The sequence below is a fragment of the Trachurus trachurus genome (genome assembly GCF_905171665.1).
Source record: "Trachurus trachurus genome assembly, contig: scaffold_111_arrow_ctg1, whole genome shotgun sequence".
Taxonomy (NCBI): domain Eukaryota; kingdom Metazoa; phylum Chordata; class Actinopteri; order Carangiformes; family Carangidae; genus Trachurus; species Trachurus trachurus.
In genome coordinates, this window is record NW_028155244.1 from 206,130 (window position 1) to 224,284 (window position 18,155).

The 18,155-nt window shown below is 48.2% G+C and overlaps 1 protein-coding gene across 5 annotated transcripts in view; it reads left to right on the forward strand.

The window, feature by feature from the left end:
* LOC311007942 (neurofibromin) overlaps positions 1 to 14,057 on the forward strand; it is a 128,101-nt gene extending 114,044 nt beyond the window's left edge. For 3 of the 5 annotated variants that reach the window (XM_084001359.1, XM_084001361.1, XM_084001363.1), the window contains 11 exons: positions 1,983 to 2,109; positions 3,203 to 3,334; positions 4,268 to 4,403; positions 4,675 to 4,835; positions 5,473 to 5,595; positions 5,665 to 5,783; positions 5,875 to 5,975; positions 6,656 to 6,798; positions 6,930 to 6,976; positions 7,501 to 7,717; positions 13,785 to 14,055. In XM_084001359.1, coding sequence (XP_083857485.1) covers positions 1,983 to 2,109; positions 3,203 to 3,334; positions 4,268 to 4,403; positions 4,675 to 4,835; positions 5,473 to 5,595; positions 5,665 to 5,783; positions 5,875 to 5,975; positions 6,656 to 6,798; positions 6,930 to 6,976; positions 7,501 to 7,717; positions 13,785 to 13,927 — 1,449 coding nt within the window. In that variant the 3' untranslated portion in view covers positions 13,928 to 14,055. Of the gene's footprint in view, positions 1 to 1,982; positions 2,110 to 3,202; positions 3,335 to 4,267; positions 4,404 to 4,674; positions 4,836 to 5,472; positions 5,596 to 5,664; positions 5,784 to 5,874; positions 5,976 to 6,655; positions 6,799 to 6,929; positions 6,977 to 7,500; positions 7,718 to 13,784 lie in introns of all 5 variants that reach the window. The other 2 variants (XM_084001360.1, XM_084001362.1) reach the window with 2 other exon arrangements.
* Positions 14,058 to 18,155: the final 4,098 nt, after the last annotated feature.

The following is an 18,155-nucleotide window of genomic DNA, read 5'->3' on the forward strand; positions in this document are numbered from 1 at the left end:
TACCAAGTATTGCTATTTTATATTTCAATTATTGTGATTTTCTTTCCTGAAACAAGAGCAGGTTGAACCAAACACTTAACAATACATCATAAGTCATATTTACAGAAAACAATACACACATCACATCAGTTTGTCTGTTGTGTTGGTTTGTTCACATAGATATCTGTGAACAAACCAACACAACAGGCCGGTTTGACTTTGTCGAGTGTAATGGCACAGAGAGAATACATGATCGTACAATAAAGATTGGTCGTCCCAAAAAATTAATTTCGATTAATATTAAAATCGATTGGCCCAGCCCTAAATTACAGTTGCCATAGTGACTGAGGTCAGCAGGAGTGAAGCATAATGGCGGTAAACATGTTCGGTCAGGTGCCACAGCTGAGTCGAACTGATTCTTCAGGTCACACAGAGTAATAAAGTACTATCTATCTATAAGTACTATCTATCTACGTATAAGTACTATCTATCTAGTAGGGGTGGGAGAAAAAATCGATTCACATAAATATCGCGATATCTTTTTTGACGATTTAAAAAAAATAATAATAATAATTTTTGAATTTTTTTAAATATTGTGCAATGTGCATTTGTTCGCCCTTTTTACATCCAGAGAGTCCAGGTTTTGAAAATGGTTTAAGTTCACTTTATAATGGAGTATGTTAATTTATAGACTCCTACAGTATTTGTGTGCATATAAATGTTAAAAATGCTAAAGACTAAAAATCATAGAGAGAATCAGCAATACATGTTGTTGTCTAAATGTTGTCCATTGTCATTCTGTATCTGTTTATGCCTCATCTTTGTATAGTAGCTTGTATTCTGTGTATTTTTACTTTTATGTTACGTGTAGGGACTACAGATGGAAATCAGCTGGGAGCTAAATCTGGTGCAACCATCTTTTCATTTTTTCTTTTAAATGATTAATGTAATTGCACATTGTCCCTTATTAAACTAATAAACTAAACTAAACTAAATATTGTAGAATCGCAATTTAAATCGAATCGCCATCCAAAAAATCGTAGAAGAATCGAATCGGGAGAAAAGCGCATCGTCCCACCCCTAGTATCTAGCAGGAAGACACCGCCTCCTGGTCCAACATGGAGCTGCAGTTACTGATGATGTCATAGTCAAGGGCCGACTGTGCTATGTTGAATCTCAGACATCTCCTGCTGTGCGAACTTTCTTTTTCTTTAACCTTTATTTAGATCTGGAAAGCCATTGAGGGTAAACCCTCGTTTCCAATGACGCCGAGAGCACATCAAATCAAAACAACAATCACATAGCAAATACAGTAATCTCATGAAAATACATCAAACAGCAATACGATCACACATTATCAACAATTTTTAGGATTATTTTTGAAGCAGCTGCATTCAAAAGCCTGGATATTTATGATCATGTTTTTAAACTGGCCCGGGGTAACACATTAATTCATTTTCAGAGATGGTTGAAGAGAGTTCCAGGTGTGAGCAGCAGAAAATCTGAATGAAGTTCTACCGAAAGCTGAATCTCTCCGAGGAACCTGGAGTGTTAGATAATCATTTGAGCGAGTTGGATAAATTTGAGATGGCCAGTTCAATAAATGACTAAGATATGTTGGTGTGAAGCCAGTTAAGGCTTTATAGATGAAAAGGCAGTAATGTACAGTATGTCTCTTCTGATTGATAAAGGAGCCCATCCTACTTTCTTATACAGTGTGCAGTGATGGGTAGAATAAGTGGAGAGAGCAGTGTGGTATATTGAATCGAGTGAGGCAAGAGTAGAAGCAGATGCATGCTTGTAGATAATATCACCGTAATCCAGAACAGGCATCAAAACGGCCTCTATTATACGCTTTCTATAAATTAATGGAAAGTTAGATTTGTTTCTATAGAAATATCCAAGTTTTTGTTTTAATCTAACTGCAAGGTTGTCGATATGATATGTATATGTACGTTTTTGATCCAGCCAGATGCCTAAATAATTCTTTGCTTGTCCTGCAGAGTCCAGAGGAAGTGTTCATGGAGATCCGCCGGCCTCTGGAGTGGCACTGTAAACAGATGGACCACTTCGTGGGCCTCAACTTCAGTGCCAACTTCAACTTTGCTCTGGTGGGACACCTGCTCAAAGGTGAAGCCGCTGCCGGTGGTGATGGGTCTGATGCATAGATATATATATACTGACTAGATATATACCGCGTTCTGCTTCTCAGCGTACGTCAACACGGCGGCCATCTTGGTCAGGGGTTCTGACCATAGACATAATATACATCTGACAAGCAGTCAGACCCGGTCAGACCCTTGTAGAACACATTTCAGTGTATTTATGCATGTGGGTGTGTGTCTGAGTATCTAAGTGTATGTTTAATACATAAAATATATATATATATATATAAAACATTTTCAAAAATGTTTTGTTGTTGTATCATAAATGTATGTCTGACATTTATAATAAACCAAACGGCTTGAAAATCGGTTGAATATTCGGTGAGCGATTTTAATGGTTGATAGACCTCTAATGCAGGAAGTAGACACGGCTTCCCCCTGACCAAGATGGCCGCCGCGTTGACGTATTCCACTCAATAGAGCTGCCTGGGAACGCTGCTTCTAGTCAGTGTATATCTATAGACCAGAGCGGCATTTTTATGCAAATGAGAATGACTGATGCATCCTGGGTAATTTAGGGGCAGCGCCCGGCATTTTTACATTGCACTCAGTGGCTTTTTGTGTTTTGATGGAGCGTAGACTAACTAACAATCATTTTGAATGTTTTATTTTGTGTTTCTTTTGTAGCACTATGTCTCATAATTATTTTGACACCCTCTTTGAAACCCACCGTTCACGCTATCTTGAAAAATTACAATGAATGAATCTACGGTATGCTCCTTTAGCCTCCCACAGTGATCCATGACTCCACACAGTGGCCAGAAATGTCTGACCCAGACATCTACACGTATTTGGTGGAATCACCGGGAGGTTTTGGCTCAGTGTTGTCTGTAAACAGCCTGTTAATAGACAACTTCTTGTTAGTTAGTTTGTCAAGAAGCCAGTTAGGCTGAACTTTTCAATGGAGGGATGCCGGGCGCTGCCCCTAAATTACCCAGGATGCATCAGTCATTCTCAAATGCCGCTCTGGTCTATATATATATCTATGGGTCTGATGTATGATGATGGTCCAGCTCGTGTCCGATGGTCCTTGACGTCTGTAATCCGTGTGTCTGCAGGCTACAGACACCCGTCCCCCACCACGGTGGCCCGGACCGTCAGAATCCTCCACACGCTGCTGGCACTGATCAGCAAACACCTCAAGTGTGACAAGTTTGAGGTCAACACGCAGAGTGTTGCTTACCTGGCTGGTACGTTCCCATTTCCACTTCCCTGTTCCCACTTCCCTGTCCCGCTGAGTCGTACATACCTGTTCCCACTTCCCTGTTCCCACTTCCATGTTCCCACTTCCCTGTTCCCACTGAGTCGTACATACCTGTTCCCACTTCCATGTTCCCACTTCCCTGTTCCCACTTCCCTGTCCTGCTGAGTCGCACATACCTGTTCCCACTTCCCTGTTCCCACTGAGTCGTACATACCTGTTCCCACTTCCATGTTCCCACTGAGTCGTACATACCTGTTCCCACTTCCCTGTTCCCACTTCCCTGTCCTGAGTCGTACATACCTGTTCCCACTTCCCTGTTCCCACTTCCATGTTCCCACTTCCCTGTTCCCACTGAGTCGTACATACCTGTTCCCACTTCCATGTTCCCACTTCCCTGTTCCCACTTCCCTGTCCTGCTGAGTCGCACATACCTGTTCCCACTTCCATGTTCCCACTTCCCTGTTCCCACTTCCCTGTCCTGCTGAGTCGCACATACCTGTTCCCACTTCCCTGTTCCCACTGAGTCGTACATACCTGTTCCCACTTCCATGTTCCCACTCTTATGTCACTTCCCTGTCCTGCTGAGTCATACATACCTGTTCCCACTGAGTCATACATACCTGTTCCCACTTCCCTGTTCCCACTTCCTTGTTCCGACTTCCCTGTCCTGAGTCATACATACCTGTTCCCACTTCCCTGTTCCCATTTCCCTGTTCCCACTGAGTCATACATACCTGTTCCCACTTCCCTGTTCCCACTTCCTTGTTCCCACTTCCCTGTTCCCACTTCCCTGTTCCCACTTCCTTGTTCCCACTTCCCTGTCCTGAGTCGTACATACCTGTTCCCACTTTGTGATCCTGTGGTGATGTGGCGTTAGAGTTACACCTCATCATGGTTCTGTCTTGGTGTCTTGCTGCAGCTCTTCTCACGGTGTCGGAGGAGGTCCGGAGTCGTTGCAGCCTCAAACACAGGAAGTCGCTGCTGATCTCTGACCTGTCCGTCGACCCGGTCCCCATGGAAACGTACTCCAGTCACATCACTGATCCCAGCTGCAGGTGAGCAGGAAGTCAGAGAGTTAACTTCCCTCTGATCTGTGAGACTGAGGCCACGCCCTCATCTGTTCATGTGAGAGGAGGCGTGGCCTGATGTCCAGGTGAGTCTCTACCTGTGGAGATCTGTTCCCACGGCGATCAACGGTCCAGCTGACCATCACATGAACACAGCGTGAAGCAGCGCTGCTGTGCCGTGTTGTTTCAGAGACGAGACAGGAAGTGGCTCTCTGGTCTGTGACGTCGCTGTTCACTTCTCACCCTGCTTCATCCTCAGGACTCTGCGAGAGACTCAGCCGTGGACGTCGCCTCAGGTTTCAGAGCGCTACCTGTCGGCCCACCACTACCCCACCGTGGGACAGATCAGTCCACGGACACGCAAGTCCATGAGCCTGGACATGGGTCAGCCGTCTCAGGCCAACACCAAGAAGCTGCTGGGTAAGACCATGTTTACATCATCACAAGTTGCGTTTCCATCAGCTATTTAGATGCATCTAGATGTATCGCATCGGAAAATGATGATGGAAACGCCGTAATTCGAATTAAAATCCCCTGATTCGCACAAACTGAAATACGCTGCTATGACCGGGTTTTGGTTGATGATTCGAATTAAGTGTGACGTAGCGCACTTTTACCCCGTCTGCTCCCGTGTTTGCCTACATGCCTAATTAATTAGTTTAATTAATAAACATATGCGTTAAATCGCGCTAAGTCCGTAGATGGAAACACACACGACTGGCGACTCTGAGCCAGCTGTTGGAGCTGAATCACAGGGGGCAGCTGGGCGGATTCCGCGTTCCAAGCAGGTTTTTGAACCCGTAAGTCACGACTTACGACTTTGTAGCGTCCCAGGCAACACGTAACTGGTGTTTCTCCAACCTGTTATCCGTGACAATGCTCTAGAACGGCAGTCAAACCCGTAACTTCCTCAGAAAAACACCGGTTACGGGTTGCCTGCAACGCACGCCAAGACTGAGACCTGGTCCCTGAGGACACGTCTTCGCCAGAGCTCGTTGTTGTGACTCCATGACGCAGCTCCAGGAGTGAAAGCGTCTGTTGTGTTTTTATTGGCCAGGAACCAGGAAGAGCTTCGATCATCTCATATCAGACTCCAAAGCACCAAAGAGACCAGAGATGGAGTCGGGGATGACCACGCCCCCGAAGATGAGGCGTGTAGCAGAGAACGACTACGAGATAGGTGAGTGCAGACCGCTTCCTGACGATGTGCTGCAGAAATCAGACGTTAACGACTCTTTGTTCGTCACAGAAACTCAGAGAATCGGAAACTCGCACCTTCGTAAAGTGTCGGTGTCCGAGTCCAACGTCCTGCTGGACGAAGAGGTGCTGACCGATCCAAAGATCCAGGCTCTGCTGCTCACTGTGCTGGTGAGGAACCTCTATGAAGCATCACAGCCAGTTCAAACCAGTTCAAACCAGTTCAAACACAAAACCAATAATCACATGACTTCATTCTCAGGCCACACAGGTCAAATACACCACCGACGAGTTCGACCAGCGGATTCTGTACGAGTACTTGGCTGAAGCCAGCGTCGTCTTCCCAAAGGTTTTCCCAGTCGTGTAAGTAGCACAGTGACGTGTGTGTGTGTGTGTGCGTGTGTGTGTGTGTGTGTGTGTGTTTGTTTCATGCTGAGGCTCAGACTCTGTAACTGGTGTGGGACGCTGAGTCTGTAGAGCAGGTCTATATATATATACCTACATACATATAAACGAGTGTAGCGTCCGAGGCCGCGGTGCGTTGATGACGTGACCGTGGTTTCACATCAACCATCAGCTCAGTCACATCTAAAAATACAGTTTAACGGCTCATTTTATGAAAACACTTTTCTGTGACACAGCTCCAACCAACGAGCACTCGTGACACAGAGTTTAAACGCAGCTGTATATACTGTATATATTAGCGCTGTAAAATGGCATTAATTAACATTTGTCAGTTTTCTAATTAGACATCATAAAACATAAATACTGCAGCCGATATAAATAACATTTAAAATAAAACTTATAAGCAAAACAAAACTTGATGTGTGTAACAGATAAAATGTGTGTTCATTTGTGCACTAGTAACTCGCAACTCTGCTTTAAAGTTCTGCTTCATTGAAACGTCTTTTTTTCTTCTTTTTCTATGTTCTATACCAATCGTACACACGTGTACCGAAACGGACCGGTTCAGTCCTAGTATAAATATGTGTATATTTATATATATATATCATGTATATAATATATTTTTTGCACATTCTCAGCCACAATCTGTTGGACTCCAAGATCAACACTGTGCTGTCCATGTGCCAAGACACAAACCTCCTGAACCCCGTCCACGGCATCGTCCAGAGTGTGGTCTACCACGAAGAGTCGCCCCCCCAGTACCAGCCCTCCTATCTACAAAGTAAGGCATATTGTGTACTGGACCAGTACAAGTACAAGTACAAATACAAGTATGAGTACAAGTACTTCCTGAACCAATTCTCTAAGCAGAGACAGTTCACTGACCTCTCTCCTCTCTTTCCTAATCCACAGGCTTCGGCTTCAATGGCCTCTGGAGGTTTGCTGGGCCTTTCTCCAAGGTATGAATACAGAAGCAGCCCTTCCATATAAGGTCACTCAGACGCAGCCCTTCCATATAAGGTCACACAGACAAAGCCCTTCCATATAAGGTCACACAGACGCAGCCCTTCCATATAAGGTCACTCAAGCTGAACCATGTCCATATAAGGTCACTCAGACTGAACCATGTCCATATAAGGTCACTCCGACTGAACCATGTCCATATAAGGTCACTCAGGCTGAACCATGTCCATATAAGGTCACTCAGGCTGAACCATGTCCATATAAGGTCACTCGGGCTGAACCATGTCCATATAAGGTCACTCAGACTGAACCATGTCCATATAAGGTCACTCCGACTGAACCATGTCCATATAAGGTCACTCAGGCTGAACCATGTCCATATAAGGTCACTCAGGCTGAACCATGTCCATATAAGGTCACTCAGGCTGAACCATGTCCATATAAGGTCACTCAGGCTGAACCATGTCCATATAAGGTCATTCCTTCCCCTGACTGATCCCTGTTGTCCTCCTCCCTGCAGCAAACCCAGATTCCCGACTACGCGGAGCTCATCGTGAAGTTCCTGGAGGCGCTGATCGACAGCTACTTGCCGGCGGCGGAGGAGGAGCGGGGGGAGGAGCAGCTGAGGACGCCCACCTCCCCCTACCCCCCCACCAGCCAGAGCCAGCTCAGCATCACTGCCAACCTCAACCTGTCCAACTCCATGACCTCACTGGCCACCTCGCAGCACTCCCCAGGTTGCTACACAACTGTTACACAACTGTTACACAACTATTATACAACTATTACCATATACCACCATACACCACTATATTACTTACCATACACCACCATACACCACTATATTACTGTTACCATACACCACCATACACCACTATATTACTGTTACCATATACCACCATACACCACTATATTACTGCTACCATACACCACCATACACCACTATATTACTGTTACCATACACCACCATACACCACTATATTACTGCTACCATACACCACTATATTACTGTTACCATATACCACCATACACCACTATATTACTAGGGGTGGGAATCTTCTACCATCTCACGATTCGATTCGATTCCGATTTTTGGGGCTACGATTCGATTTAAAATCGATTTTCGATTCAAATCGATTTTCGATTCAAAACTATTTGATTCATAATGATTTCTGCTTCAATCTATAGGTGTGCAAAGGATCCTCATGATCTACTCCAGTCTGCTTTGCGAGAGAATGACAAATGGAGACATTAAACTGTCTGTTTCACATTTATTACGTTTTAAACATGTATCTCTGCTCAGATGGATTTATTACAACTGTTAAGTAACAAAAATAAGAAATGCCTCTTTATAAAAAAAAAGAAACAGTGCAGTTAAAGATGCTGCCTTTTTAAATTCGAAGGAAAGTGCCTTTTCCAAAAACAGTGTGTGGACCTGCACAACTGCTACTCTAAGTAGCTAGTTATAAAATAAGTTGGGACAAAAATAAAGTGCCTCTGTATAATATATATAATAATTTCTTTTTACATGGAACACAACTGTTGTACAAATGAAAAACATAAATATTTGCATCACATGTTAGTGCCACTCTGGCGGTTTTGGTCAAGGCACTGGCGACCTTTCTTTTAGTCTCTTGGTAAAGCTGCGGCACAGCTGTTTCAGTGAAAAACTTGCGTGATGGTATAGCGTACCTGGGCTCCGCTGCCTGCAACATGCAAATAAACCCCTCGTTCTCCACCACACTGTAAGGTCGTAAGTCTTTGGCGATGAAGCAGGCGATAGACCTGGTTATTTTTTTTGCCCGCTCGGAGTTGGCAGAGAGTTTGGTGAAGCAATGCAGTGTGCGTTGGTCTGCCGCTGGTGGCTGACTCTGTGCCGTGTCCATTAACTCTGGGTGATGCCTGGTGATGTGAGCCCGCGCATTTGTGGTGTTCCCGAAGTGTTTAATCTTACTTTTGCAAATCCTGCAAACTATGAAGCTCATGTCAAGCTCGGTCTTTCCAGGCATTCGGTAAAAACCAAAATGAGTCCAAATCTTTGCCTTCAACGAGGACGGGGCCGGTTGAATCTCTCTTTCCTCCTCCATTAGTGTAGTTTTCTCCTTGTTTTGGTGGTTTCCGCGCATGCATGTGTTCAGAACAGGCTGCGTGGTGATGTCATGACGCCCCGACTCCCGCGTCGTTTCAAAATAAAAGTCGACAGCCAGCGGATTTTTATTATTATTTTTTTTTTTTTTTAAATCGATTTTGGGACATTTTAAATCGATTCTGAATCGGAGTAAATGAGAATCGTGATTCTTATGAGAATCGATTTTTTTGCACACCCCTATATATTACTGTTACCATACACCACTACACAACTATTACCATATACCACCATACACCACTATATTACTGTTACCATATACCACCATACACCACTATATTACTGTTACCATACACCACCATACACCACTATATTACTGTTACCATATACCACTATATTACTGTTACCATATACCACCATACACCACTATATTACTGTTACCATACACCACCATACACCACTATATTACTGTTACCATATACCACTATATTACTGTTACCATATACCACCATACACCACTATATTACTGTTACCATACACCACCATACACCACTATATTACTGTTACCATATACCACTATATTACTGTTACCATATACCACCATACACCACTATATTACTGTTACCATACACCACCACTACACAACTATTACCATACACCACCATACACCACTATATTACTGTTACCATACATCACCATATTACTGTTACCATACACCACCATACACCACTATGCCGGTGCATATTCTCATTTGTCCAGGTCATAGTATTTCAAAGGAGGTTAAATCGAAAGCAACTGGACAAATAACTAAGTCCAGTTGCTTTCGATTTAACCTCCTTTGACATACACCACTATATTACTGTTACCATACACCACTATATTACTGTTACCATACACCACTATACACCACTATATTACTGTTACCATACACCACCATACACCACTATATTACTGTTACATACACCACCATACACCACTATATTACTGTTACCATACACCACCATACACCACTAGGAGTTGAATACACCTTCCGGTGATACTTGGACACGTCATCAGTGAAGAACCCAGGGTCATGGGGTGTTTCGGGTCTTTGATCTTCATACACCCTCTCCTGGGCGACCCAGCCGGGGGTGATCAGTCCCCAGCTTGTGTCCAAGTGGCGCGTTGTTCCACGGATCCCCCCTGCGGATCCACAGCCACCTAGAGGCCCTCTCTGCAGCCTCTAGCGTGTTCTTTATGGCTCTCTTTGATTGCAGTCCGTTCACTCCAAGGAGTTTGAGGGTTCGCACAAGTGAATGGCCTGCGAAGCCTCGGCACCCGACCTCGACTGGCTCACAGCGTGCTTTCCAGCCGTTACTCCGACACTCTGCGATGAGCTCGGCGTACTTGGCCCTCTTTCACTCGTTGGCCTCGTCGATGCGGTCCTCCCAGGGAACAGTCAGTTCTATTAAAACCACTTCCTTGGTGGACTCCGATGTTAACTCCATATCTGGGCGGAGACGAGTGGTTGTGATGTTGTCTGGGAAGCTGTCTGCCGAGGTCAACTTGGAGCTGCCAGTCGCGAGCGGTGGTGAGGAGCCCCCCTGCAGAGCTGGGCTGATGTTGGTGTGCCTTCTGTCCTGTTCTTATGAAGGAGATTGACTGTTTTGGGGCAGCCTGAGTCTTGCTGTGCTGTATCGCCGTGCAGGTGGCGTCTGCCAAAGATCTTAAAACTTGGTCGTGGCGCCAGCGGTATCGCCCCTCCCCTAGCGCTTTTGGGCAGCAACTCAGGATATGCTCCAGGGTGCCCCTCCTCTGGCACAGCTTGCATTCAGGAGCATCGACTAGGCCCCAGGTGTGCAGGTTGGCTGGGCTCGGGAGGACGTCATAGACTGACTGGATGAGAAACTTGATGCGTAATGGCTCCGCTCTCCACAGCTCTGCCCAAGTGATCTTACGGGATTCTGCATGCTCCCACTGAGTCCATGCCCCCTGCTTGGACATGCCGACCATCTTGCTGCATCGGTCTTCCTCCTCCTCCGCTCGAATCTCATCCTGGACCAGCTCACGCTTCTCCTTTCCACGGGCTTGGTCGTAACGCAGCTTTGGAAAGCAACCCAGACCTGCCCGCCCCGTTGCAACAGAGCCCACCAGCATCTTGTGCCTCAGTCGCGCCTCAGCTCTGGTAATGGCCTCCTGAGCCTGCTACTTTCTCCCGGTCTTCACAAGGATCCCTGCTGATGCGACTTTGATGTCTGCGGAGTCCCTGTACATCATCGCCTCTCTGGAGCGAGTGACTTTGAACTCCTCCGTTAGTCCACTGAAAGGGAGCTGGAGTTTGGTGGAATGGCCATACAAGGCGATGCTGCTCAAGGACCGAGGAAGCCCCAGCCATCTCCTGAGAAACTGGCTGATTGACTTCTCGAGTGCCTCTATCGTTGTTGTTGGTACCTCATAAACCAGCAGGGGCCAGAGTATCCTTGGCAGGACTCCGTGCTGGTAGATCCAGGCTTTAAATTTTCCTGGGAGACCAGACTTGTCGATGGTGGTGAGCCAGGTTGCCAGGTCGCACTCGGTCTGTTTTATGGCTGCTGAGTCCTTCAGGGAACTGTCGAAGATCGTTCCCAGGGTTTTGACAGGTTTTTCGGTCACTGATGGAATTCTGATCCCTCCTACGGCGAAGCAGAACTGATCGGTCACTTTGCCTTTCTTCAGGACCAGGGACCTGGACTGAGCGGGCTTAAAGCTCATCCTTGCCCATTGAATGAGCCGTTCCAGTCCCTGGAGGAGCCATCTGCACCCTGGGACAGATGTTGTCATGACTGTCAAGTCGTCCATAAAGGCTCTTATGGGGGGCTGCCGTGTTCCAGATCTTGACTTGGCACCTCTGCATTCAACCTCGGCGGACTTGACAATCATGTTCATGGCCAGTGAGAAGAGTGGCACTGAGATTGTGCAGCCGGTGATTATGCCCTTCTCAAGGCGGTGCCAGGCAGATGTTACTTGACCTGAGGAGACTCGAGCGCTGAAGTTGCTATAGTAGTCCATGATAAGGCTGCAGATCTTGTCTGGAACATGGTGTCTTGCCAGTGCGTTTTCGACGAGCTTGTGTGGGATAGAACCGTAGGCGTTGGTTAAATCAAGCCAAAGAGCTGCCAGGTCTCCTTTGCTCTCCCTTGCCTCCCGGATCAGCTGCGTCACCACTCCCGTATGCTCCAGGCATCCAGGTACCCCTGGGACTCCCCCCTTCTGGACCGAGGTGTCAAGGTAGGTGTTCTTCAAAAGGAAATCTGTCAGCCGTTGGGACATGATCTTGAAGAAAATCTTGCTCTCCACGCTGAGCAGCGAGATGATCCGGAACTGCTCGATGTTGCAAGAGTCCTCTTCTTTCGGTATCCAGACCCCCTCTGCGTACCTCCACTGGGCGGCGACTTTCCCTCTCCGCCAGATCACCTTCAGGATCTTCCAGAGAGGTCCGAGGAGCCGTGGACACTGTTTATAAACTTTGTAGGGTACACCGCTGGGGCCGGGAGCAGAGCTAGGTGGGTTCAGCGCATTTGAATTGGGTCGCAGGTTCTGGCGGCGCCACCAGTTCACTACAAGGCCCAAGCTCGTGGTCTCTCAGGGTGTCGCTGAAGGTGATGTGGAGATGATGGTTGATCTCCTCAACAGGGCAAGTAAGGGGGCCACTTCGTCTCTGGCCCAGAAGTTTCTTAATGAAGCCGAAGGGATTGCTAATGAAAGCGCTACGTTTCCTTCGGTGCCATTCCGCCCTCCTCAGCGAGATGAGCCTCTTCCTTATGATGTTCGTGAGTTCTGACAGGGCTGTCCTCTCCTCTTCCTTAGCTGCCTTAAACTGGCGTCTCAAGGATTTTAGCTCTTGTCTCAGCTGGTTGATCTTTGCTTCTCGATGGTTGAGCTTCGCCGGCTTGTTTGCTCCTCGCCTTTGTTCAACACCAAACCGCTCTGCTCCCATGTTCATTATGATGGTGCACATGGTCTGGAGTTTCTGATCGACACTGCCCTTCGCGATGGTTTCCAGGCACTTATCAACGTCCTCGTCCAGCTTTAGCCACTCCTTGTTGTTTGCGGCAGGCCACATCACCCTCCGCTGTTCCGATTTCCTGCTTGGGGTGGGGACCGGTGTTGCTTGGCGGTTCCGGGTACTGTGGGGTGGTTCCGGACCTGGTACCTCCTCCGTCTCACCAGGTTCCGCTGTCGGCGCCACAGGGAATGTTGCTCCACTTGGTTCCTCCTGAGGCAGGCCATCTTTGCCTGGTGGATCTTCAGGCCTTTGTGGTTTTTGCAGACCTTGCCGCAAATGCAGACTGCATTCATAATCCGTTGTCCGTTTGCTTGGGTCATTACCAGTAGTTCCGTCCGATTGGGTGCTCATGCTCCCCCCCTCTTGGGCATCCCTGGGGGTATCTTTCTTCAGGGTTCTTCGTAGCTGGGTGATTGGGTGCTCCCTCTCGAGACATGCACCACTATATTACTGTTACCATATACCACCATACACCACTATACAACTATATTACTGTTACCATATACCACCATACACCACTACACAACTATAACCATACACCACCATACACCACTACACACCTATAACCATACACCACCATACACCATTATACAACTATTACCATATGTCTCTGTCTCTGTGTCTCTCTGTGTCTCTATTACACCATTACACAACTATTAACTTTACTAATCTCTGTGTCTCTGTGTGTCTGCAGGTGTGGACAAGGAGAACGTCCAGCTGTCCCCCAGCTCTGCCCTGTCCAGCGGCTGTCGTACTCGTCACGGCTCGGCCAGTCAGGTGCAGAAGCAGCGCAGCGCCGGCAGCTTCAAGAGGCCGAGCATCAAGAAGATCGTCTGATTGGCCCCATCGCTCTGTCCTCCTCCTCCTCTCCATCTTCTAGCTCACCGCCCCCCCCCCCCTCAGTGAAACACTCCAGTGTCAGTGATGGACCAGCCCCCCCCCCGCCCCCCTGTACATATTTTACATAGACACATGATGTATGATGACTCGTCCTTAGTGCTGATGGATGTTGCCGTTTCCATGGTGTGCCTTCGTCAGGGTTTTAATGTGTCCACTTTGTGAAGTCAAAACCTGGGACAAAGGACGGCGGCTCAGAGTTCTGGACACATCTGGAGTCACATGACCAGAGGTTTAAAGGGATAGTTCAACATTTAGTCAAATTAACCCCATTGCCATAATAATCCCTATAGTCGTAGCAGTAGGTTCGTTACCTTTAATTGTCGGTTCAAGCTATTTTTTAGAACGGCGGAGCAGAGCCGTGAGCTGCTCAGAGCTACGCTACGTAGGCTCATTATGGGATTTCTTGGTTTCCCTCATCAAACTCATCAAATACACAATCCAACAACTCCACAACGCTCTGGTGGACAAGTTGTGAGCTGCACATTCACCACGCTATGAGATAATAACACAACGTTACCAGACAGAGTTGTTTTAGAGGGAAATACAGAGACTGTTGATGAAAAACTGTCCCTGAAGGCAACGTGCATCAGCGGTTTTACATGAATTTCCCTCTAAAACAACTGCACCGACAATTAAAGGTAACGAACCTACTGCTATGACTATAGGGATTATGGCAATGGGCCAATTTGACTAAATGTTGAACTGTCCCTTTAAACAGTTGAACCAGCTGCTCCCTCCATCCTCCAATCAGCAGTCAACGTCCTGAGAGTGGGCGGAGCCTCTGCCTCCTCTCTGGTCTCAGCTTCTTTACACTCACCTGGTTGTTGTTGGTACTTTTAAGTTTGGACTGTTTTCAGCTGCACACACGCACACACACACACACACGCACACACACACACAGACACACACATTGACTCTATTGACTCTAATCAATCATTAGTATCAGATCAATCGTTCATCTCTCACGTCTCTGATCCGTTTCATGTCAAACCAAAGACACCTCACTTTGTTCTGTAAAACCCTGATGTGTCTGATCCGACGTCTGGGGGTCCGTTGTGGCGCCGTCGCCACGGTGACGTGACGTCGTCATGCTTCTTTCTGCTGTAACATCTATGCATCACAGGAGCTGAGAAGAGTTTTATCATCGATCACCGTTGATTCATTACAAGCAGCTTCAGAAACAGTTCTGTCGTTCAGACGCAGAGAACGAGTGGAGCAAAGGGAAGAACGCAGCGAGCGGAGACGAGGGAAGAACGCAGCGAGCGGCGACGAGGGAAGAACGCAGCGAGCGGCGACGAGGGAAGAACGCAGCGAGCGGCGACGAGGGAAGAACGCAGCGAGCGGCGACGCAGCGAGCGGAGACGAGGGAAGAACGCAGCGAGCGGCGACGAGGGAAGAACGCAGCGAGCGGAGACGAGGGAAGAACGCAGCGAGCGGAGACGAGGGAAGAACGCAGCGAGCGGAGACGAGGGAAGAACGCAGCGAGCGGAGACGAGGGAAGAACGCAGCGAGCGGCGACGAGGGAAGAACGCAGCGAGCGGAGACGAGGGAAGAACGCAGCGAGCGGAGACGAGGGAAGAACGCAGCGAGCGGAGACGAGGGAAGAACGCAGCGAGCGGAGACGAGGGAAGAACGCAGCGAGCGGCGACGTAGCGAACGGTGACGAGGGAAGAACGCAGCGAGCGGCGACGTAGCGAACGGTGACGAGGGAAGAACTCAGCGAGCGGCGACGAGGGAAGAACGCAGCGAGCGGCGACGAGGGAAGAACGCAGCGAGCGGCGACGAGGGAAGAACGCAGCGAGCGGCGACGAGGGAAGAACGCAGCGAGCGGCGACGCAGCAAATGAACCTCATCACCATCAGATTCTCGTCTGTCGATCGGGACCAAAAGAAAAAGACGTCGATTCAGAGATGAAGCGCTTTTCAACCGTCTGTCGTGGAAGGTTTCGTTGTAGCTGGACACAAGTTGAAACCCTGCAGCACATCTGGCCCACCGCAGCACATCTGGCCCACCGTCCCACCGCACCGCAGCACCGCGGCACATCTGGCCCACAGCACCGCAGCTCATCTGGCCCACCGTCCCACCGCAGCACATCTGGCCCACCGCACCGCAGCACATCTGGCCCACCGTCCCACCGCACCACAGCACCGCGGCACATCTGGCCCACAGCACCGCAGCACATCTGGCCCACCGCACCGCAGCACATCTGGCCCACCACAGCACATCTGGCCCACCGTCCCACCGCACCGCAGCACATCTGGCCCACGGCAATAGACAGTGTGTGTAGAGCTCCTCTCTCTCTGCATGTAAATAGCCGTCACCGGCGGCGACGACGCGGAGCCTCTCGATATGCACACGATGAATCTGAATCCATTGTCTCTCTCCTCGCCGTCGCGTCCGTTCTTGGTGAAGCTTCACTCCCTGATTCGTCCTCGACCCGAACACGTCACTCAGTGTTACCTTTAACAAACACAACCAGAGTGTGAAGCTTTAGTTCGAGCACCGTCTTAGCAGATCGCCATCGTTTCCAGGTTTCAGTTTGACTTGTGTGTGAATGGAAATATTAAGGATTATGTATCATAACCTCTTAAACAAGTGGTTGACTTGCACTAATTTAAAAACTGTCATGGGTTTGTAAAGATGAAAACCTCAAAGTGTGGCATGTTTTATTTGATGTTATGCAAATCTAATGTCTGTAGAGTATTAGTCTGAGTTTTGTTTTTAATGCAGTATGTGTGACAATTGTAAATATTTTGTGTACAATTTGAGATGGTATATTTACTACACTGTACATACATGTGATATTGTATCATTTTGTTTTTGTAAAGCAGTTAGTTTCTGTATAATAATATACAAATTGAACTATTCCAGTGTTAGTAATAAAACGTTTTGCTCTTCAGTGTTTGAATCTTTGATAACACAAACCAGCTCCATTAAATAGTGCAGAGGGGGGGCGGGGGGTACAAGATGATTTGATGTAAAATCAAAAAGCATATTTAATGGGAGGACTGGATGGCCGACTGGTTCATAGGAAGAGAGAGCAGACCAGCTTAATGGGAGGACTGGATGGCAGACTGGTTCATAGGAAGAGAGGGCAGACCAGCTTAATGGGAGGACTGGATGGCAGACTGGTTCATAGGAAGGGAGAGCAGACCAGCTTAATGGGAGGACTGGATGGCAGACTGGTTCATAGGAAGGGAGAGCAGACCAGCTTAATGGGAGGACTGGATGGCAGACTGGTTCATAGGAAGGGAGAGCAGACCAGCTTAATGGGAGGACTGGATGGCAGACTGGTTCATAGGAAGGGAGAGCAGACCAGCTTAATGGGAGGACTGGATGGCAGACCGGTTCACTGGTTCATGGGAAGGGAGGGCAGACCAGCTTAATGGGAGGACTGGATGGCAGACCGGTTCATGGGAAGGGAGAGCAGACCAGCTTAATGGGAGGACTGGATGGCAGACTGGTTCATAGGAAGGGAGAGCAGACCAGCTTAATGGGAGGACTGGATGGCAGACCGGTTCACTGGTTCATGGGAAGGGAGGGCAGACCAGCTTAATGGGAGGACTGGATGGCAGACCGGTTCATGGGAAGGGAGAGCAGACCAGCTTAATGGGAGGACTGGATGGCAGACCGGTTCACTGGTTCATAGGAAGAGAGGGCAGACCAGCTTAATGGGAGGACTGGATGGCAGACCGGTTCACTGGTTCATAGGAAGAGAGAGCAGACCAGCTTAATGGGAGGACTGGTTGGCAGACTGGTTCATAGGAAGAGAGAGCAGACCAGCTTAATGGGAGGACTGGATGGCAGACTGGTTCATAGGAAGAGAGGGCAGACCAGCTTAATGGGAGGACTGGATGGCAGACTGGTTCATAGGAAGAGAGGGCAGACCAGCTTAATGGGAGGACTGGATGGCAGACTGGTTCATAGGAAGGGAGAGCAGACCATCTTAATGGGAGGACTAGATGGCAGACTGGTTCATAGGAAGGGAGGGCAGACCAGCTTAATGGGAGGACTGGATGACAGACTGGTCCATGGGAAGAGAGGGCAGACCAGCTTAATGGGAGGACTGGATGGCAGACCGGTTCACTGGTTCATGGGAAGGGAGGGCAGACCAGCTTAATGGGAGGACTGGATGGCATACCGGTTCACTGGTTCATAGGAAGAG